General features: G+C 42.4%; 1 protein-coding gene across 8 annotated transcripts in view; it reads right to left on the reverse strand.

The window, feature by feature from the left end:
- CDC14A (cell division cycle 14A) overlaps positions 1-24,467 on the reverse strand; it is a 178,345-nt gene that overhangs the window by 46,868 nt on the left and 107,010 nt on the right. For all 8 annotated transcript variants that reach the window (XM_061411054.1, XM_061411049.1, XM_061411050.1 and 5 more), the window contains 2 exons: positions 13,629-13,716; positions 2,759-2,989 (listed from right to left, as the gene is read on the reverse strand). In XM_061411054.1, coding sequence (XP_061267038.1) covers positions 2,759-2,989; positions 13,629-13,716 — 319 coding nt within the window. The remainder of the gene's footprint in view (positions 1-2,758; positions 2,990-13,628; positions 13,717-24,467) is intronic.

Here is a 24,467-nt window from a genome sequence, read left to right on the forward strand (position 1 = left end):
TGACCACTGGAAAAACCATAGCCTTGACTAGATGGGCCTTTGTTGGCAAAGTAATGTCTCTGCTTTTCAATATGCTATCTAGGTTGGTCATAACTTTCCTTCCAAGGAGTAAGCGTCTTTTAATTTCATGGCTGCAGTCACCATCTGCAGTGATTTTGGAGCCCAAAATATAAAGTCTGACACTGTTTCCACTGTTTCCCCATCTATTTCCCATGAAGTGATGGGACCAGATGCCATGATTTTCGTTTTCTGAATGCTGAACTTTAAGCCAACTTTTTCACTCCTCTTTCACTTTCATCAAGAGGCTTTTTAGTTCCTCTTCACTTTCTGCCATAAGGGTGGTGTCATCTGCATATCTGAGGTTATTGATATTTCTCCCGGCAATCTTGATTCCAGCTTGTGCTTCTTCCAGCCCAGTGTTTCTCATGATGTACTCTGCATAGAAGTTAAATAAGCAGGGTGACAATATACAGCCTTGATGTACTCCTTTTCTTATTTGGAACCAGTCTGTTGTTCCCTGTCCAATTCTAACTATTGCTTCCTGACCTGCATATAGGTTTCTCAAGAGGCAGGTCAGGTGGTCTGGTATTCCCATCTCTTTCAGAATTTTCCACAGTTTATTGTGATCCATACAGTCAAAGGCTTTGGCGTAATCAATAAAGCAGAAATAGATATTTTTCTGGAACTCTTGCTTTTTCGATGATCCAGCGGATGTTGGCAATTTGATCTCTGGTTCCTCTGCCTTTTCTAAAACCAGCTGGAACATCTGGAAGTTCACAGTTCACGTATTGCTGAAGCCTGGCTTGGAGAATTTTGAGCATTACTTTACTAGCGTGTGAGATGAGTGCAATTGTGTGGTAGTTTGAGCATTCTTTGGCATTGCCTTTCTTTGGGGTTGGAATGAAAACTGACCTTTTCCAGTCCTGTGGCCACTGCTCGAGTTTTCCAAATTTGCTGGCATATTGAGTGCAGCACTTTCATAGCATCGTCTTTTAGGATTTGAAAGAGCTCAACTGGAATTCCATCACCACCTCTAGCTTTATTAGTGTTAGCAACTGCCATATTCTCATTAGCTTTCGAGTTCCACCGACACTTGACATTCAGTGGTCTCCTGGTATCCGCGAGGGGCTGGTTCTGGAATCCCCGTGGATTCTAAAATGTGCAGATGCTCAAGTCCCTTCCAGTCACATTGGCGGATGCGCACCCTGTGCATACTAAAGCTGGCCAATGGCATGAGAAATGCAGGCTTTTCCTTGGGCCTAGGCAATCTTTAACAAAATGAGATAGAGAGGCAGAGCCAGGTGCACAGGGATCACACGGGGGAAAGCCAGAGCACAGCCACCCCGCCGTGACCTGGGCAGAACGGAAAGCACCAGTCTAGAGACACCTTCCTAGCAGATCCACCCTCCCACTCCCCCACCACCCGGGAGACAGCAAGTCCAGCCAGTCGGGGGCTTTGTGTTCTCGTGGACGAAGCCTGACCCAACCGAGGAGCCCGCAGCTGAACCAGGGGCCACATGCAGTTTCCATCGCCCAGCCTCTCTCAAAATGCAGCTTTCAGTTGCTGCTCACATTTTCAGCAAAGTACCTCCACCTACTCAACTCTTAAACATAGAAACAAGGGCCTACAAAACGGTATTTTAATTTCTGTCAGAACCAAGGCCATGCTCGTCTGAATAAGTCAGTTACAGCAGCACAAGCACAGGAAAAGAACAGTACAATCCCCAACACCTACTAGACAATTTGCATAAAACGCCACAGAAACCGACTTCTCAGACGCAACCCCGGAGAACAGCACCACCCAGCGGCAGTACGAAAAGCCGCATGTGAGCAACGAGAGGCTCCGCCTTTGATGGCCAAGCAGTTTCTCCTCGCTGAAACCAAAGACCCCAGTAAAATACCTTCCACCGTGCTGGAAAATCTACAATGCGAGCCTCCGCAAAGCCCAACAACTAGGCTTAAAGCAAAAGTTATTTCCTATTTTCTGAGTAGCTGACACATGGTTTCCAGGTAAAATACAGAATATATGTTTGGTGCAATATTTGAGACATGCTAAAAAAAAAAAAGTACTCGCTGTTTATCTAAAATTCAAACTTAACCGGGCATCTTGTATTTTTATTTGCAAATCTGGCGACTCCTGTCCCAAAGTACCCTCTCCTGGAGGCCAGAGATGCATTTACACAAGTCTTTCAGTCATTCAGAGGTAGTAACACACCTGTGGCAAGGAAGCTAGCGATGAGCCAGGTACACTACCGCTCCCTAGCAATGGGCAGGCAAGACATTCGGTTCCATGAAGCTAAAGACTACTGGGGGGAGGGATGCTGTGTGCTTAGTCGCTCAGTCGTATCCAACTCTGCAACCCCATGTACTGTAGGCCGCCAGGCTCCTCTGTCCATGGAGTTTCTCCAGGCAAGAATACTGGAGTGGGTTGCCATGCCCTTCAACAGGGGATCTTCCCAATCCAGGGACTGAACCCAGGTGTCTGGCATTGCAGGGGGATTCTTTACCATCTGAGCCACCAGGGAAGCCCAAGAAAACTGGAGTAGGTACCCTATCCCTTTCCCCAGGGGTTCTTCCCAACCCAGGAATCGAACTGGGGTCTCCTGTTACCAGCTGAGCTGGGGCGGGGGGCGGGGGTTCCAGTGTTCTAAAACCAAACCCATTTGTTTCCTAAGAAGCTAACTGGTTTTGTTTCGCCTGTTGTGCTGCCTTTGGTCTCACCCCCTTCCGGTGCCCACCAAGGCCTCCTTGCTCGCACCTTTGCAGTGGACGGCGATCGCCCCCTCGGTGTTCTCGCAGATATTCAGGAACCTCCGCACGATGTTGTCGCTGGGAGTGCTGCCGTCGATGAAGAAGAGGTCATAGTGCTCGAAGCCCGCATCCGTGAAGCGCTTCGCCTCGTAGATCTTTTTGTTCAGCCTCACGACCGCCGTCACGTTATGCTTTTTGAAATAAGGAAAGTAGGCTTCGGGGGCGTGAAGAGGATAACCTAAAGGGAAGCAGCAGGTGTAAGCAAAAGGCACGTATGTCGTCTCATGTAACCCAGGAACACGAAAACCCTTCAAGATAGAGATCAGTCTCAACAGAGCTTAGGAAGAAAGTGCATTTCAGGAGAGGGTGAAGTCGAAGCACCTTCCTAAAAGCAGCCATCTGAATAACTGGAGAAAAACACCATGGGAGGGAGAGAAGAAAAAAAAAAACATATGAGTATTGTAAAGAAACTCTTGAATAGTTCAAAACCTCAACCTCTTAAGATTCAAATCCCAGGAGCACGTGCCCTCCAAGCCAAAAACAAAGGCATTCATGAGGCCCTCAGGGTGCACAGTAGGCCTGGGAGGACTCTCTGTTTTTTCTTCCTCTTGACAAATACTTTTGAGCTACAGTTAAAGCCTTTTTGCCAGATGTATAGTTTTAATCTACAGTGCATTCCCCCACTGAAGAGCATACCTACTATGTACAAGTCACAAGTGCATGTAAGTTTTTTTTAATCCTCAGAACAACCTATTAAGATAAAAAGAGTAAACCCCATGTAACAGAGGTTGAGTAATCAGTTAAGGAGATATTTCCTTTTTTGAGGCGAACAGGTGGTCAGTATTGTGAGTATTCTATTGTGACTTGTCCAGCACCACGTGACTTGCTGGGAGCTGGGTTACAGATGCGTGACCTGTGGGTGCGTGCTAGGTCACTCTAGTCGTGTCCTACTTTGTGTGACTCTGTGGTCTGCAGCCCACCAGGCTCCTCTGTTCACGGAATTCTCCAGGCAAGAATACTGGAGTGGGTTGCCATGCCCTCTTCCAGGGGATTTTCCCAACCCTGGGATGGAACCATTGTCTCTTACATCTCCTTCATTGGCAGGTGGATTCTTTACAACTAGTGCCACCTGGGAAGCCCTACGCATGACCTACGCTTGGCCAGTCATGAAGGTGACCACTGGGGGCTCTGGCCACTGCAAGCCTTACCTAGTGGCCCCAGGGGCTAAAGGGACTTATTTCTCAGCGCACTGATTACTACGGCTGTAACCCATTCAGGGCACACCAAGTGAGATGATCTCACTCAGGACTCGTTCACCACTCAGGACTCCAAGCGTGGTGGGCAGCAGCAGCCAGCAAGGCAAACCAGCATTCTCTGCACTGTGTCCTTGGTTGTATTTCCTGCTGTCTCGAACCTCGAATATGCTGGGTGTTTCCTATTTTCTCTTAGTTGCAAGCCAACAAGAGTCTTAGGTGTACATTTAACATTTTCCCAAACTACCTTTCCCTCTGGTTTTCTGTCAGTTTGAAAAATGGGAGGCACTAAAACACGGCCAGAACAAGTGGAGGCCAGAGGAGGAAGAGACACCACATGTTTTCCTGCCAGCATGGCTTCTGCAGAAGAGAGGAACTCCCAGCTTAGTTTGGCATTCCCAGCACCAGCCGAGCCTCATGGTCCCCACTCCTCAGGCCCCAAGTGCCAGCACCAGCCCTTCAGAGCTCCCAGGTTGCTAGTCTCATGTTTTCCTTTCTCTTCCCCTAACCCTGGCCTTAAAGGCAATAACTATTTCTTCCTTAATATGCTGTTTTGTTTTTTTTTTCCAGAGTTGCCCTTTTACTTTTTAACTTTCTTTCTAGCAAATTCCTTGGGCTTCCCTGGTGGCTCGGAAGGTAAAGAATCTATCTGCAAAGCTGGAGACCTGAGTTTCATCCCTAGATTGGGAAGATCCCCTGAAAGTTGTTGTTCAGTCATGTCCGACTCTTTGCAATCCCATGGATTGCAGCATGCCAGGCTTCCCTGTCCTTCATCATCTCCTGGAGCCTGATCAAACTCATGTTCATTGAGTCAGTGATGCCATCCACCCATCTCATCCTCTGTCGTCCCCTTCTCCTCCTGCCCTCAATCTTTCCCAGCATCAGGGTCTTTTCTAACGAGGCAGCTGGTCCCATCAGGTAGCCAAAGTATTGGAGCTTCAGCTTCACCATCAGTCCTTCCAATGAATATTTAGGATTGACTTCCTTTAGGACTGACTGGTTTGATCTCCTTGCAGTCCAAGGGACTCTCAAGAGTCTTCTCCAACGCCACAGTTCAAAAGCATCAATTCTTCAGTGCTCAGCCTTCTTTATGGTCCAACTCTCACATTCACACATTACTACTGGAAAAACCATAAGTTTGACTATTCAGACCTTTGTCAGCAAAGTAATGTGTCTGTTTTTTAGTTTGCTGTCTAGGTTTGTCATAGCTTTTCTTCCAAGGAGGAAACATCTTTTAATTTCATCTCACCATCTGCAGTGATTTTGGAGTCCAAGAAAATAAAGTCTGTCACTGTTCCCATGGCTTCCCCATCTATTTGCCATGAAGTGATGGGACTGGATGCCATGACTTTCGTTTTTTGAATGTTGAGATTCCAGCCAGCTTTTTCACTCTCCTCTTTCACCTTCATCAAGAGGCTCTTTAGTTCCTCTTCACTTTTTGCCATAAGGGTGGTGTCATCTGCATATCTGAGGTTATTGATATTTCTCCCAGCAATCTTGATTCCAGCTTGTGCTTCATCCAGCCCAGAATTTCGCATGATGTACTCTGAATATAAGTTAAATAAGCAGGGTGACAATATATAGCCTTGATGTACTTCTTTCCCAATTTGGAACCAGTTCATTGTTCCGTGTTCAGTTCTAACTGTTGCTTCTTGACCTGATACAGATTTCTCAGGAGACAAGTAAGGTGGTCTTCTTTAGGAATTTTCCACAATTTTTTGTGATCCACACAGTCAAAAGCTTTAGCGTAGTCAATGAAGCAGAAATAGAAGTTTTTCTGGAATTCTCTTGCTTTTTCTATGATCCAATGCATGTTGGCAATTTGATCTCTGCTTCCTATGCCTTTTCTAAATCCAGCTTGAACATCTGAAAGTTCTTGGTTCACATACTGTTGAAGCCTAGGCTTGGAGAATTTTGAGCATTACTTTGCTAGCCTGTGAAATGAGTGCAATTGTGTGGTAGTTGCCCCTGGAAGAGGAAATGGCAGCCCACTCCAATATATTTGCCTGAAGAATTCCCTGGACAGAGGAGCCTGGAGGGCTACAGTCCATGTGATTGCAAAGAGTTGGACACAACTGAGCAACTAACACTTTAAGTTTCTAGCAAATTCCTTCTATTGCATCCCTTCCTTCTATTTGAAATGAAGTGGTTTCTAGTCCTGCCTGGATCCTGCTGAGATACGATCTTTCTTAGATCCTGCTCATTTCCTAAACCTCATTTTCCAGCCTTCCGTTGGAGGCTGTGAGCTCCCCAGCATAATCCCAATATGCCTTTTTGGTTTAATTTACCAGAGTTCTGCTGCCTGCAATCAAGAGCCCTAACTGGTACACTTGGCCAAGGCCACACAAGGGATAGAGGCAGAACTGGCAGACGGGCCTAACACAGCCCAAATACATGATTTTCACAAACCATGCTACTTTGGAGCAAACAAGTAATACAGAGTTTATTTAAAATCTTCTGTGTAGAAACAGTGACTTATACACATTTAGAGAAAACAGATGCTTTTCAGCTTAGGAAAAAAAAAAACCAGATCTGTTTCCCTAGTTGGTTTGTGTGCCCAAATCATTTCCCAGCCTAAAGGGATAAATAACAAGTGCTCTTCTATTGTGTAAGGAATGGGAAGGAGAGGGTTCATGAATTCATGGCATGGGAACCTTCCCGTGGGCTGACAAGGGCTTCTGACCCTGGCTTCCTAGCACACTTGGCACCTCCATGATAGCACCTGTCATGAAGTGTGCTAATGGTTCATTTGGTACTGTCCCTTCCCTCCTCCAGAGAAGGCACTGGCGACCCACTCCAGTACTCTTGCCTGGAAACTCCCATGGACGGAGGAGCCTGGTAGGCTGCAGTCCATGGGATCGCTAAGAGTCGGACACAACTGAGCGACTTCACTTTCATTTTTCACTTTCATGCATTGGAGAAGCAAATGGCAACCCACTCCAGTGTTCTTACCTGGAGAATCCCAGGGATGGAAGAGCCTGGTGGGCTGCCGTCTATGGGGTCACACAGAGTCGGACACGACTGACGTGACTTAGCAGCAGCAGCAGCTCCCCTCCTCCACCAAAGCTGTGAGAGCTTCTCTTTTCATACATGAATTTCCATCATAAGTAAACAGCATTACAGATAATATACCTAAATCTACTATCAATAGAAACTATGTATATCTTTTGAGAGAAGAACACTGAACAGGTATCCAGATTTGGCAATAGGGCATTGAAAAAATAACAATAATGGTAATAATCATACCTAACATATATTGAGCACTTCTATATGCCAGTCCCTAAGCTAAGTGTTTCATGTATATCATCTCAATAAACCTTACTCAGTTAACAATGCCTGGAAAAGTGAACTGACTCATGGACACACTGCTGGGAAGAGACAGAGGCAGCGTTTGAACCCTAGCAGTCAGATTGCCAAATGAAAGCTTTCAGTTTACCTTTGATAACAGGAATAAATGGGCTTCCCTGACAGCTCAACAGTAAAGAATATGCCTGCCATGGCAGGAGCTTTTGGGTTTGATCCCTGGGTCAGGAAGATCCCATTGAGAAGAAAAATGACAACCCATTCCAGTATTCTTGCCTGGGAAATCCCATGGACAGAAGAGTCTGGTGGGCTATGGCCCATGGGGTCACAAAAGAGTCGGATACAACTTAACGACAGAACAACAGTCAGATTCCAGGGCCTGTGCTGGGGCTCATCTCAGGCAAAACCCAACTCTATTCTATGTTAGAAAAAGGAATGTTATATGAACATTAAGGGCTGCACTTCCTAGAGTCGGTGAGCATATATCTTAAAAATCCTCAAAAAGTGTTTCGAACAAGTTATAACCAACAATGACAATATCCTCTGACTTCTAAACAACTGTTTGTGGGTGTTTTAACTGTGTTCAGATGCTTCTGATAGGGGACTGGTTTTATCAATGTGGACGGAGAAGGCAATGGCACCCCACTCCAGTACTCTTGCCTGGAAACTCCCATGGACGGAGGAGCCTCGTAGGCTGCAGGCCATTGGATGGCGAAGAGTCGGACACGACTGAGCGACTTCACTTTTACTTTTCACTTTCATGCATTGGAGAAGGAAATGGCAACCCACTCCAGTGTTCTTGCCTGGAGAATCCCAGGGACAGGGGAGCCTGGTGGGCTGCCGTCTATGGGATCACAGAGAGTCGGACACGACTGAAGCGACTTAGCATAGTGTGAACTGAGGGACCATTAGCATAGTGTGAACTGAGGGACCATTCAAACAAACCTTCCTCCGTCTGGCCACTAGATGGAGCCCTGACATCATAAAGCTCAAGCACAGCCCTGGTGCTGACCAGAAAGATTTTCAGAAAGAGGGACTGTAAAGATGCATCTTTTCCGAGCCCCTCATTTAAAGTTAGGAAACTTCAGAACAGTAAAGTCAAATGACCAATCCACCCATTCTTTATTAAAAGTTAAAACGGCAAGATAAGCAGGCAAATTGGAAAGCAATAAAATATGTTTATTAGGTTCTCTAATGATAAAAATATAATCAGAGTATCTGCTCTCTAATAACACCTGTTAATGTGCCCGACACTGTGCAAGACACTTCCTAAAAAATCTCTGTTGTGTGTGTGAGTGTGCTCAGTTGCTCAGTCATGCCCGACTCTTTGTGACACCATGGACTGTAGCTCACCAGGCTCCTCTGTCCACGGGATTTCCTAGGCAAGAATATTGGAGTAGGTTGCCGTTTCCTCCTCCAGGGGATCCTCCCCTCTCAGGGATCCCACCCACATCTCTTGTGTCTCCTGCACTGGCAGGCGGATTTTTTTCACCACTGAGGATATCTGCAATCCTCACCAAATGCCTGCACAGTGTATCCCACTTTCCCCCTTTTGATAGGAAGAGAAGTTGAGGAACTGGTGTAAGTTAACACAGCCAGTTAACTGATGCAATGGACATGAACTTGGGCAAACTTCGCGAGATGGTGAAGGACAAGAGAGGCCTGGCATGCCGCTGCTGGGGTCGCAGAGTCGGATATGACTAAGCGACTGAACGACAACAACCATACAGCCAGGGGCAGAGGCAGGCTTCAACCAGCTCAGGCACTACACTTGAGCTTCTCTCCTTAAATGAGCCAGGTGACACTTCAAATTGTTGGGATTCTCTGTTCCAAGCTTTCTCTGTGCTTTTTACTTTCTTTTTAAGGTGGAAATGAGAAGGACATTGCCAGCTGAGAATTTGGGGAATTTTTTTGGAAAAAATTTGAAATCGAATTTGTCCTACTGCTATATTAGTCAAGTTTATTAACCAAAAAGGGGGTAGGGTTCCTCCCTTCCAACCTGTCAAAAAAATGTGAACAAAGACGGCTGTAAGGAATTCCTGGTTAGTCTCTGCTGACACAACACACACTTAAGACTGTTACAATGCTTTCTGCCAGATCCCAAGATTTTAGGGCTTCCTTTTACTACATCCTAGCAACAGTCATTTGAGTGTTAATTTCTTGAAAGTATACCTTTTCTACTAACAAACCCCCTAAAACGACTTTCAGCCTCCCCAGGAAACATAGGGTTTGTCAACTCAAAAAAAGAAAAAAGAATGTGCCAGGACTTCACTGTAACTGGATCAAGTTTACTAATTATATCAGAAAATATTTTCTTAAGTTCAAAAAGGACTCTTTACCTTAAATTAAAACCCTTTGCAAAAAATATAATGATACTTTCAGTGAATATCAGATTTTAAAATGGGGATTCAGGTAAAATATCAATAATCTAACAATTACAGCCTTAAATGAAATTGCTCTAGACATAAAAACTGGTAAGTATTATATAAGCAGCACTTTCAGATCTTGGTTTTTTTCCCTCAATGTGAGAGGGCACAATATATGTATTCAGAAAAGAAAAGATGAATATAGAGTGATGACTTGACAGTGGTTATTTTTAGATAATATAATTACACGTGACTTTTTATCTAGATTGCTTAAAGTTTCTATAGTGAACACGTTTTTCCTCTGAAGTAAAATAAAAAAAGAACACAGAATTTGGAATCAAAGTGACCTATGTTTGAATCCACACAATGCTACTTTCCAGCTCTGTCAACCTGGGCAAGTTAGGTTACCAAGCTTCTATCTTCTCATCCACAAAACAGCTACCCCCTGCTCCAGGGGGTGGTTCTGATTATTCAACAGATGAAGTGTGCACAAAAGGCTTAGCATCGCTCCTGGCACATAAGCAAATGGTAGCTAATGATTTCCCCATGCTGTAAAATAGGACTGGAAACAATTTTAAGATTTTTGACAATTAAGAACTGACACACAAAGTACTCATGGCCTTTTACCTTGTGATTCTTCTTGAGAATATAGAAAAGAAACTGGGGCTGCAAAAAAGATATATGGACAAGTATGCCAACGATTACAGTTTTTAAAAAGTGAAAAACTGTGAATAACCCAGATCTCATTCAAAAATTAATCAAGTAATTATCAAAACTATGGTATAGTAATTGAATGCATTCACGGAAAATTATAATGACGATCTACATTTATCATGAAGATTACCATTATCTATATTTATAATGAAGATCTCCTTGCCATAGAAAGGAGTCTGTGATACATTAAGTGAAAAAAATAGTTGCTAAAAGATATCAATCATGTTATAACTCCATGCTGATTAAAAAAAAAAAGAAATATTTTTGTAAGTCTCTGTGTGTGTGTGTATTCTTTAGGAAAAAAAAAAAAAACTGTGTGCCAAAAAAAAACAGATAAAGAGAAAATTAATATCCTTAATAAATGTTGGAGAGGGTGTGGAGAAAAGGGAACCCTCTTACACTGTTGGTGGGAATGCAAACTAGTACAGCCACTATGGAGAACAGTGTGGAGATTCCTTAAAAAACTGGAAATAGAACTGCCTTATGATCCAGCAATCCCACTGCTGGGCATACATACTGAGGAAACCAGAAGGGAAAGAGACACATGTACCCCAATGTTCATCGCAGCACTGTTTATAATAGCCAGGACATGGAAGCAACCTAGATGTCCATCTAGGTTGAATGGATGAATGGATAAGAAAGCTGTGGTACATATACACAATGGAGTATTACTCAGCCATTAAAAAGAATTCATTTGAATCAGTTCTAATGAGGTGGATGAAACTGGAGCCTATTATACAGAGTGAAGTAAGCCAGAAGGAAAAACACCAATACAGTATACTAACGCATATATATGGAATTTAGAAAGATGATAACAATAACCCTGTGTACGAGACAGCAAAAGAGACACTGATGTATGGAACAGTCTTACGGACTCTGTGGGAGAGGGAGAGGGTGGGAAGATTTGGGAGAATGGCATTGAAACATGTAAAATATCATGTATGAAACGAGATGCCAGTCCAGGTTCAATGCACGATACTGGATGCTTGGGGCTAGTGCACTGGGATGACCCAGAGGGATGGTATGGGGAGGGAGGAGGGAGGAGGGTTCAGGATGGGGAGCACATGTATACCTGTGATGGATTCATTTTGATATTTGGCAAAACTAATACAATTATGCAAAGTTTAAAAATAAAATAAAATTAAAAAAAAATAATAATCCCACCACCAACTAGTAAACATAGAAAACATAGTTACAATTATAGATCACTTTTTATGCTGCTAATAATATTAGTTCATCTGCATTTTCTTCTTTTTCAAAAATGATAATCAGGCATTACCTCTATAAAAATATTTTAAATGGTTTTTAAAAATTATATTCCTCAGCTTCTCTTTAAGGAAATTTCATTTAAAAATGAAATCCTAAATGGTAAAATTCTTTCAGCTTCATGCAAAAACAAAGCCACTACAGAAACCATATGCCTACTTAAGTTTTCTGGGTCTGAGTTGGGTCATTTTGCACAAAAGGGAGATTTAATCAATCCTGTCTTGAAGACCAACTCTGGAAAAGCAGTTCCCTGAGGCACTTAACAAGTTATTCCTAACAATCCAACAGAAGAGAGGTTAATCAGTCAACGTCTGAAGTGAAAAAGACTCATGAGCAAATTTGTGAATAAGAAGATCTAACTCTGGCTTCAGTACAGTGACTGCCTGTTTGTCAGAGGATTACCCATCCCCAGAGGAAAACCATAATTCAAGCAGAGTTCCCTGGGAGACAGATGATAGGTATGAAATGATAGGCACATGTGTGAAAATGCAAACAAATGATCAAATCCAAATGCATGAATAACCATATGCAATGAAACTAGATTTTGGAATAAATAGTTATGATGATGATGATAATTTAAAGAAGAATAAATCTAGAATAGGGGTTTTAAATTATGTTTCTTTGGAGGACTAGAGTTTCAACTGTAAGACCAGATAGGGGGCAGGAAAAAGATGAGTTATTATGTTCTGGTGATATTTTTAAAATTTATGTATTTCTCCCATAAATCATTCTTAAACTTTTGGTGCCTATCATTATTTGTGTTCTAGGGAATGTGAGGTTAAAAAATAATAATAAGTAAAAAAAAATATATGCTAATAAGGAAACTCACATAGTCAACCATATTTCATTCAAAAGGCTTATTTTTTTATTAAATTTATTTATTTTTAATTGAAGAATAATTGCTTTACAGTATTATGTTGGTTTTTGCCAAACATCAACATGAATCAGCCATAGGTATACCTATGTCCCTTCCCTCAAGAGGCTTATTTTTAGTCTTTTTTTTCCCCTGAATATGTATGCCTCTGGCTATACAAAGACTGCAAATAAGTAGTTTAACTTTTGTCAGCTGGAAGATTGTTCCTAGCTGTCAGGATGGAACTGAACAGATCAGTGCGGTAATGAGGTTTAGAAGCTATACTCTGTGCTGAAGTACCACCGGTTCTGCATATTACTCTGTGAACTTGGGCAAATTCCCTGCTCATAAGCCTCGGTTTCCTCCTCTGTGAAATGGAGATAGTGCCTACACCACATAGAATCGTGTGTGCACTAAATGAGATGGTGCTGTGATTAGCTGGTAACTAGCACACAGTTGCCTGGAAAATCCCATGGGCGGAGGAGCCTGGTGGGCTGCAGTCCATGGGGTCGCTAAAAGTCGGACACCACTGAGCGACTTTACTTTCACTTTTCACTTTCATGCATTGGAGAAGGAAATGGCAACCCACTCCAGTGTTCTTGCCTGGAGAATCCCAGGGACGGGGGAGCCTGGTGGGCTGCCGTCTATGGGGTCGCACAGAGTCGGACACGACTGAAGCAACTTAGCAGCAGCAACAGCAGCAGCACACAGTAAGTACTCAATAAATGATACCATCATCACATTATTAATCGTGTTGTTCCCAAAAGAATACTGTGATGTGCAGCATGCCTCCACCACCAAATAAATCTGAGATCAGCTGATACAATTTATCAACCTGCTTATTGTTGTGATCAGCTGGTTTCTCAGATTCTTCTTTAATAATTGGGTCAAGGTAAAGTGAACACACTATTAACAGCAACCTCCAAATTTGCTAGTTTTAAACAGTGATTATAGTTCCACTCACTAAACTCTAAATTTAACATACTAATTACTACTGTTCAACTTTTTAATTAATAAATATTCTTTGGAGAATATTACCAAAAGAAAACATTATCTTAGGAAACCAAGAAATGAAAGAAGATTAACTAATATTTTCGGAGGATAAAGTAAAGAAAAACCTACCATTTTCAATTTTGCTTTTGGGATGTGGTCCACTAAATGCTAAAAATTTTCCTGGAACAATCCAGTTGAAGTCACCATTTTCAACTCGCTGGGAGGATTTTGTGAGAAAAGAGAAGAAAAATATTTTATAATCCTTATACAATTTAGAAGACCCTTACAAATAAAACTGCTTTGGCATAGCAGTCATTGTTTTTACACAGTAGAACAGTTTTTAAAACAAGTTTAAACATGGAGTACTTTTTGAAAATAATATATTGATAAAATATTTTAAATGTATTAATACAGCCTTAAAATATAGCAGAGAAATGGTTTCACATATTGCCAGTAGAAATGACCAAATTTTTATTAATCCAGTATGCAGTAAATGGAGAAGGCAATGGCACCCCACTCCAGTACTCTTGCCTGGAAAATCCCATGGACGGAGGAGCCTGGTAGGCTGCAGTCCATGGGGTCACTACGAGTCGGGACACAACTGAGCGACTTCACTTTCACTTTTCACTTTCATGCAGGGGAGAAGGAAATGACAACCCACTCCAGTGTTCTTGCCTGGAGAATCCCAGGGACCGGGGAGCCTGGTGGGCTGCCGTCTATGGGGTCGCACTGAGTCGGACATGACTGAAGTGACTTAGCAGTACTAGACTAACTGGACATACATGAAAGACAAAATAATACAGCTTAAAATAAAAAACATCTGATTCTCAAAATTTTATGCATTTTTATCTAGAAAAGTTTAGAAAACTTTATTTAAAGTGGAGATACTTTGCTGAAAATAATTTTGTCTTTTGGCTACTCTGCAATGAAAATGACATGAAAACAAACATTGCTTGTCCTGGCAAGAAATAAAGGCAAACAACAGAAGACATAAAATACAAGCATTTTCCATGAATATGGTAAACATCCTTTAAACAATGAAAAAAAAAATCGAAAAATATCTGGGTCATGAGGAACACATCTCCATTTTTTGTTTGTTTTTGTAGGTTGCTATATTTTGTCAGTGCTGATCTTTAGACTGGGAAACAGAAGTCAGGAATGAGAGACAGGCTCATCAAACCCTCATGGTATACCACAAACTGGAGACAGCCAGGGTCTACTGCAGGGGCTACCAACCCAAGAGTCACAAGGGTCAGGCAAGAGACATCAGCTCAGTTCAGTCGCTCAGTCGTGTCCAATTCTTTGCAACCCCATGGACTACAGCATGCCAGGCTTCCCTGTCCTTCACCAACTCCCAGAGCTTGCTCAAACTCATGTCCATAGAGTCAGTGATGCCATCCAACCATCTCATCCTGTGTCATCCCCTTCGCTTCCTGCCTTCAATCTTTCCCAGGATCAGGGTCTTTTCCAACGAGTCAGTTCTTCCCATCAGGTGGCCAAAGTATTGGAATTTCAGCTTCAGTATCAGTCCTTCCAATGAATATTCAGGACTGATTTCCTTTAGGATTGACAGCTTTGACCTCCTTGCAGTCCAAAGGATTCTCAAGAGTCTTCTCCAACACCACAGTTCAAAAGTATCAATTCTTCGGCACTTAGAGTTCTTTATGATCCAACCAACTCTCATATCCATACATGACTACTGGAAAAACCATAGCTTTGACTAGACGGACCCTTGTCAGCAAAGTAGTGTCTCAGCTTTTTAATATGCTGTCTAGGATTATCATAGCTTTTCCTCCAAGGAGCAAGCATCTTTTTAATTTCATGGCCGCAGTCACCATCTGTAGTGATTTTGGAGCCCAAGACAGTGGCTTGCTGCAGGGTCAGGAACACTAAATACAACTATGTGTGCACAAGTCCTTTTGAAGGAGGTCCCATCACCTTCATTACCCCTACCATAGTTTGGCCTCGGGCCAAACAAGAGGAAGGGAACACAGCCCCACCCATCAACAGAAAATTGGATTAAAGATTTACTGAGCATGGCCCTACTCATCAGAACAAGACCCAGTTTCCCCCACAGTCAGTCTCTCCCATCAGGAAGCTTCCATAAGCCTCTTATCCTTATCCATAGAGAGAAGACAGAATGAAACCACAATCACAGAAACTAACCAAACTGATCACATGGACCACAGCCTTGTCTAACTCAATGAAACTATGAGCCATGCCGTGTAGGGCCACCCAAGGTGGACAGATCATGGTGGAGAGTTCTGACAAAACGTGGTCCACTGGAGAAGGGAATGGCAAACCACTTCAGTATTCTTGCCTTAAGAACCCCATGAACAGTATGAAAAGGCAAGAAGCATATAGAGGCAAATGCTCCTCAGTCCTAGCCAACTGTCCACAGGAAAGTTGCTTGAATATGACCGATCTTCCAACTGGATGTTCATGTAAAATCTCTCTACGTTTGAAGCATTTTAAATTGTTTTTAAATACTAGTAAACCAAATAAAACACATGAGTGGACCGACTTTAATTAACAGCTCTCAGTCTCTGCTCTACACACTCTAGGACCCTCAGGAAACACCTGAAAACCAGGCAAGGGGTCGCGCATCCTCCCACTACTCTTTTGTTTCCTTCACTTTCTTCCCTTTCTGGTGTGCCTCTGAACCCATGGAACACTGGGGCAGGATTGAGGGTACCCAAACTTTGCATGCTACTGGGATACAGTTGTGCAGTGCATCACAGAACATGTGTATCTCTTCTTCCCGCAAGCATTGTTTAGCCCACCCCCAACCCCTACTCCCACCCCACCACCAGGTGCAGCTTCCAGGCTCCAATGGAGGTACCTGTGCTAGGCTTCCTCTAGCACTGCATAGGTACCTCCCCAGGCAGGGAAGGAAGGCAGTTCTCTCTGCTGGGCCAAGGTAATCCACATGAAAGGCTCCGTGCTCCACTACTCAGCCCAGACCTCAATGTGGAGATCTGTGTCAAATACAGTCTGCACTCTGCTGTAAGAGCTCACGTGTACATGTGCATGCTCAGTTGCCCAGTTGTGTCTAACTCTTTATGATCCCATGGACTTCAGCCCGCCAGGCTCTTCTATCCATGGAATTTTCTAGGCAAGAATACTGGAGTGGGTTGCCATTTCCTCCTCCAGGGGATCCTCCCAGGGACCGAACCCACCTCTCCTGCGTCTCCTGCATTGGCAGGCGGATTCTTTACCACTCAGCCATTTAGAGTAATGCCACCAAGGAAATCGGGAGCCTCTCCCGATAAGTAATTACTTATACTGCCGATTGGATTTGATTTTCACAAAAACCATAACTTAGCTGTACAATTTTCATGTTTAAAATGCAGACGGTTCTTTCCAGATATAAAAGTTATAAATGAAACTTTGCATGACACCTTGTAAATGTCTGAATTGCATTAATCTAATCATGATAAACATAAAATCTCTATAATGTCCTAAATAAAATCTTAGAGATGCTATGAATGTTCATGCCAAATTAAATGCCAAGCACTGCTATCTACTTAGAATAATTTGAATAAAGAATCTAATATATAGCTGTTTATGATAATTAAACATTTTCTTATTTAAATAAAGCAGTCAAATTAATGGCCAAATATTCCTTTCAAGTAATTTCTAAGCTTAAAACATTTTTAAAATTCAAAAATAAAGCTATGCTGTAATCACCAAAAGGCTAAAACCAACTATTTATGAACAGTAGAAGAAAACAGGCTTCTACGTTTACTATTCCTGTATCCTTGAACAGGAAGTGGGCCTACATAAATACATTGTGCTATGTCTGTTTATGCGGATTAAAGACATCTGTTTGGTTAACTAGTAACCTTCTGCAATCAATTATATGGAGAGAGGCAATGGACTCACTCACAGAACCAAAAGAATATGTTTCCAACTCTGCCTACCCAAAACATTAGATAAACATTAGATAATACTGGGCTACGTTTAGTAGCTTGGATAAGGTTAATGGTGTAAATGATAAGATTTAGGTCTTAGATCCAAATCTTACAAAAAAAATTAATAAGAAAATTATAGCTTTTAACTAATACATTAAACTTACTGGTAAGTTTCCAAAATTAATATCCATGCCTTCTTTCACAGTAGATTATACAAATGTCAATATTTATCAGTTATAAAATACTTATGATGACACAAACTGGTTTTTCTAATTAAATGTGTGTGCCTGCGCATATGAGTGTGCACATGTGCACACACATACACGCACACACTTCCAAGAAACCTAGATCAGACAGGAACTTAAAATACTTTCCAACATTACCACATTTACAAACTAACATCTAGGCAAAGGTGAAGTGAGAGACTGATTTTACCTCTTCCAATCTAAAGCCTACAACCTAAGTAGAGAAACCGCAGGTGTTCTTCACTGCAAGAAAACCCCAAAATGAAAATCTGAGTTCTTGAAACTGATACATTTATGTGTTAACATTCATGTAACTCTGGGATACTTGAACTTACAAAAGACTCACCACATTTCTTTGGAATAGTTAACCCTCCTGGTGCATTTAGTTTGCAAAAAAAAAGGAATCAATGTTTCTTACAAAGTAAAACAGCATTAAAACTGAAAAATTTCTTGAATAAGAATTAAATAAAATCTAATTTGATTTGAACACATGAATTTTTACAAATTCTAAGAAGGCATCTCTCTGTTGAGATGGTCGCAGTCTCTGAAAAGAATACGGAAAAACATTTGGCCATTTTACCACTATAAAAAACAGACAGTAAGAGAGAAAAGATAGGCCTTTGGGCTGACAATTACTGGACTGGTTCCCTTTATCAACAGATGTGTTTTCTAATACAATACAGATAAACAGTTTTTAAGCATGATTCAAAATTCATTAAAATATTTGCTAAGCCTTTATTATATATCAAGGACTATAATTTGTGTCATACATAAAATAAAAATATTCCCTCTGTTCTCTTAAGGAGTATGAAAACAAGTAACAAATAACATTAATAAGAATAACAGCAAACGCATATGCACCACAGGCTCTGCTCTAGGCACTACAGTATTACATGCACTTGTTTCCTTAGGGCAGCCTTTAAGGTTGGTGTTATTACCATCTCCATTCTACCCATTGCTATAGACTGAATGTTTGTGCCTTCCCAAAATACACATGTTGAAACCAAATCCCCAGTGGAATGGTATTAGGAAGTGGGCCCTTTGGGAGATTAGGCCATGACGATTGGAGCCCTTATGGATGGATTAGTGACCTTATAAGAGACCCCCAGAGAGCTCCCTCTGTGAGGACACAGGGAGGACATAGAAGAATCTGGCCATCTATGAACCAGGAGGAGGGCCATTTCCAGACAACAGTTCTGCCAGTGTCTTGATCTTGGATTTCCCAGCCTCCAGAACTATGAAAATAAGTGTCTGTTGTTTAAGCCACACAGTCTACGATACTTTGTTATAGCAGCCTGAACTAAGACATTCATTAAAGAAAAGGCTGCATTAAACTTTAATAAATGCTATCATACACATACATAAGAGGTTTCATGATGGCACAAATATTATTTTAAAAATAAAGACAGAACTACCAGGTCTTTTTTATTCATTAAAACACCTTCTTTATATTTCCTTACCTTCTGAAACAATAAAATAGTGTTGACAATATAGTTGTATTACATAAACACAAATATGCTGTCATGACTGGCACTTTGTGAGCTTAAAGCAAAGTAAATATTTGAGGTATTTGGCTTAAATTAAGTTGCCTTGCTATTTGGCTTTAAATAATAACCAACTCTAGATCATTACTTTAGATCCTCTTGTCCTGCCTCTTGAGAAACCTGTATGCAGGTCAGGAAGCAACAGTTAGAACTGGACATGGAACAACAGACTGGTTCCAAATAGGAAAAGGAGTACGTCAAGGCTGTATATTGTCAGCCTGCTTATTTAACTTATATGCAGAGTACATCATGAGAAACGCTGGGCTGGATGAAGCACAAGCTTGATCAAGATTGCCGGGAGAAATATCAATAACCTCAGATATGCAGATGACACCACCCTTATGGCAGAAAGTGAAGAACTAAAGAGTCTCTTGATAAAAGTGAAAGAGGAGAGTGAAAAAGCTGCCTTAAAGCTCAACATTCAGAAAACTAAGATCATGGCATCCGGCCCCATCACTTCATGGCAAATAGATGGGGAAACAGTGGCTGACTTTATTTTTCTGGGCTCCAAAATCACTGCAGATGGTGATTGCAGCCATGAAATTAAAAGATGCTTACTCCTTGGAAGGAAAGTTATGACCAACCTAGATAGCAGTTTAAGAAGCAGAGACATTACTTTGTCAACAAAGGTTTGTCTAGTCAAGGCTATGGTTTTTCCAGTGGTCATGTATGGATGTGAGAGTTGGACTATAAAGAAAGCTGAACGCTGAAGAATTGATGCTTTTGAACCGTGGTGTTGGAGAAGATTCTTGAGAGTCCCTTGGACTGCAAGGAGATCAAACCAGTCCATCCTAAAGGAGATCAGTCCTGGCTGTTCATTGGAAGGACTGATACTGAAGCTGAAACTCCAATACTTTGGTCACGTGATGCAAAAAGCTGACTCATTTGAAAAGACCCTGATGCTGGGAGGAATTGGGGGCAGGAAGAGAAGGGGACGACAGAGGATGAGATGGTTGGATGGCATCACCAACCCAATGGACATGGGTTTGGGTGGATTCCGGGAGTTGGTGATGGACGGGGAGGCCTGGCGTGCTGCGGTTCATGGGATCGCAAAGAGTCGGACACGACTGAGTGACTAACTGAACTGAACTTTGAGAGGAACAGTGTGGTAGAGGGAAAGAGCAGCCCCATGTGGATGACTGCATCACCTCTAAATACAGAAAACATTTAGCGACCTTCACCCGCAGCCCCATCCAGTGAATGCCCCTGCTGGCACAACCGCAGGGAGCAAGAATCTGGTGTACGTGTATAGGTGCCTTTCCAGTGCTCAAGACATCAAGATTTGAGGCCATCAGCATATATGTGGTTGCTGAATTTGGAGACAGTCCCCTCACTCATGGAAAATGTTTTGAACCAGAAATCACTTGGCCTAGAGACCAGTAGCATTTCTGGTGGCCAAAGGAAGAGAAAGAACCTGCAAGGGAGCCCGAGACATGTCCAGAGATGGAAGGAAGAGAAAAGCAAGAGACAGAATTTTGAAGTTGGGGAAGGAAAGTGAGTTTCTAGAATTAGAGAGTGGCCACAGAGTAAATCAAGTAGGAAGAAGACCAAGTCAACTCTTTCGTCTGGGTAACTCTTGCATTAAACAAGAACAGTTTCAGTTGAATGATAAGGGTCAAGGCAAGACCCATTATCAGTTGACTGCGTGAGTGACAACAAAGTCAAGACTGCTCTCTTTAGAAGTGGAGGTGAAAGGAAGGACAGAGACCAAACAATAAATAGAGAGGAAGAAAAAAAATGGGGAATTTCTTTGACCTCAAGATACTTTACAAATTTAACCAACACAATCTTTGAAGCAGCAATGTGTACAGTGTTTTAGTAGATGTGAAAACACTGGGTCCAAGAAGATTGAATCTTGCTTCCTTAAACTTGTGGTCTTTGGGGGTATAATCAACCCTACAGGACAGCTCCAGGGAAATGCTTCTAAAAGTTCTTTTAATAGTCACCCTGTGAGGCTCACCTCCCTAGTCCCTCCAAGTGTGAGGACATGCTCATATACCTGCATTCTAGAGCTTGCTTGACCCAGTCATATGACAGGAATTCAAAACTACAGTGCCAGAACTTCACATCTTTTTTTTTTCTCCCCCAGTTTTTTCATTCACAGAGAACAAAGCAAGCAGCATTCAGTTCAGTTCAGTTCAATCGCTCAGTCGTGTCCGACTCTTTGCTACCCCATGAATCGCAGCACACCAGGCCTCCCTGTCCATCACCAACTCCCGGAGTTCACCCAAACTCATGTGCATCGAGTCGGTGATGCCATCCAGCCATCTCATCTTCTGTCGTCCCCTTCTCCTCCTGCCCCCAATCCCTCCCAGCATCAGGGTCTTGTCCAGTGAGTCAACTCTTCGCATGAGGTGGCCAAAGTATTGGAGTTTCAGCCTCAGCATCAGTCCTTCCAATGAACACCCAACAAAGGTCCATCTAGTCAAGGCTAGGGTTTTTCCAGTGGTCATGTATGGATGTGAGAGATGGACTGTGAAGAAAGCTGAGCGCCGAAGCAGCATTAGATAACATTCTAATTTGCTATACAAATTCTAATTGAAAGCAAAGCCTTGAAACCTCATATGTCAGATGTTCAACAAATATTCCTGCCCTTGACCTGAGGTAACACACTGAGAGAGAAGAGTCCTGACAAACTTTATTTTCAAGGTATATACAAAAGGGCAATATTGGGCATTTACCCCACCTGATCATTTGACAATTTACTTATTAAACTGCAATGAAGAATGACATAGTCAACCTGGGGACAGTCTCTGTTCATATATTAAACTAAACTGACATTACATGCTAGCCCTGATTGAAGATTACAATATCTAGCAATCTGTGTTGCAAATAAGTGGGTTTTTTTAAAAAAAGAAAATAACAACTCACTCTTGCTTCATAGATTGGCTGGTAATGAAAAAAAAGAAATGTCATTTCAAGAAGTTGCCTATCGTAATCAATAAATTTTCTCCCTGGAGTGTCACTACAAAATCAAAGTGGATTCTTAATTAATATGTCTTGCTCATTTGCCATTGAAAAGTAGTTAGTTTTAACAGATAATATAAAATATCTTGAAATGTGTTATACTCCTGCTTTTAGAACTCATTCACTCATTTATTCATTAGTTCTTTCACTTCATAAACATTTAATGACAGCCCACTATGAGTATTCTGTGGACTGGGTTACTTATTGATACAAAAATGAGTGAGACACGGTTCTTGACTTCAAGTACCCAGAGTGCAGGGATGTCACAGGTGTGTAAACAGAGCATCACACAAGGCTGTGTGAGAAGAGCTCCCATCGAGTTAAGAATGACTTTGTTGTTTTTGTTGTTTTTCAGTTGCTAAGTCGTATCCAACTCCTTGGGATTCCATGTACTCCAGCATGTCAGGCTCCTCTGTCCTCCACTATCTCCTGGAGTTTGCTCAAATTCATGTCCATTGAGTCAGTGATGTTATCTAAACATCTCATCCTCTGCCACCCCCTTTCTCCTCCCGCCCTCTATCTCTCCCAGCATCAGGGTCTTTTCCAATGAGTCGGCTCTTTGCATCAGGTGGCCAAAGTATCGGCGCATGAGCATCAGTCCTTTCAATGAATATTCAGGGTTAATTTCCTTCAGGATTGACTGGTTTGATCTCCTTGCTGTCCAAGGCTTAAGACATGCAAATAGATAAATATTGTGTGCAGGGGAGAAAAGGTCACAAGGAGGAGGAACAGGAAACAAGAACATGTGTGAAGGCACAAAAGTATGCAGAAACACTGCCACCCAGGAAGCTATGCAGACTGGGTGTGAGGAGGAAGGCAAAAGGACAAACGGGGAAGATGGCAAAGCCCATGTCCAGAGGGCTTTCTGTGCTGCACTCAGGGGCATGCGTTTCCTCCACACTCTACCTGAGGGTAGAGCCCATGGAGGACTTAAAGCAGGGGAGTGATATAAGCAGACTTAAGTTCTAAAACATGGTCTCTGAGAGTGATGTGGAGACTTGATGGAAGACACCCAAGGACCAAGAAAATCCCAGCCAGTCCCAAGCATTCAGAATCTACTGACACTTTCTCACAGTCCCCAGATGGGCTCCATTGCAATGCAGCCAAGAAAATGTGAAATCACTTTCTAGAAGAGGCGATGATAGCAATAACTATGACTTATGAATTTCTAGAGTCTCAGAAGCAAAACTTTCCACATTCAGCCTGTCATAGATCAGCGAGAAATGCTGCATAGACAATCTGACAAACATAAAGAGGGAAGTGTGTAGGAAGGGTCAAACATGATAACACCTGCAGAATGAGGCACAAGAATACATGGAATGTATGACAGCAGCTGATAAGAACAAAGTCTCTAAACCCACCCATGGAGAAACGAAATTACAGGGCACCTTCTGAAAAAAAATATTGGCCTAGCAAATATACTGAGCAAACAGGAAGTACTTGATAAATGTCTGTTCAATAAATTAACTGAAAAGCTACCAAATTGAAGCCATAAAGAGTGTGATGCAGCTTCTTGGTTCTCATATAACAAACATTGACCTGCATACCTTATTTCTGTAGAACAAAGCCTCCCAATCAGTTTAACAGAATGGAGTTGCCTGGGCTGGGGCTGGGGCAGCCCGGGATCCCAGGCCAGTCGCCGAAAGCTGTGAACTATGATCACACAGTGCTGATCAAATACAGTCACATTTTCCACATGTGCCGTGACCAGAGAAAACAAGAGGAAGCCCTGTACTGTGACTCCACTCAGATCAGCAGGAGCCAGCCTGCCTGTCATCAGGCCTGCCGAAGCCAAACCCAGCTCCACCCACCTCCATCAAGTAACCCGTTGTAAAGAAACGCCCCAGGTTTGCCAGCACATAAAAGCACCAGATCAAGTTAATAATTACTTGATATTCTGGGAAATATCCTCATATTGATAAAATTATTTCATAGAAAGCATTTTTTCTCAAAATAAAGGGATGACTTACGGAGGAAAAACATAATGGCAGAAAGGAAATAGCTCAAAGAAAGAAGTCAAAGCAATCTTTTAGCTTTTGAAGTAGGTTTTACATTAACTTGAAGCTCTTCAGTTCAGTTCAGTCGCTCAGTCGTGTCCGACTCTTTGCAACCCCATGAATCGCAGCACGCCAGGCCTCCCTGTCCATCACCAACTCCCAGAGTTCACTCAGATTCACGGCCATCAAGTCAGTGATGCCATCCAGCCATCTCATGCTCTGTCGTCCCCTTCTCCTGCTCCCAATCCCTCCCAGCATCAGAGTCTTTTCCAATGGGTCAACTCTTCGCATGAGGTGGCCA

The sequence above is a fragment of the Bos javanicus genome, chromosome 3, assembly GCF_032452875.1.
Source record: "Bos javanicus breed banteng chromosome 3, ARS-OSU_banteng_1.0, whole genome shotgun sequence".
Classification (NCBI taxonomy): domain Eukaryota; kingdom Metazoa; phylum Chordata; class Mammalia; order Artiodactyla; family Bovidae; genus Bos; species Bos javanicus.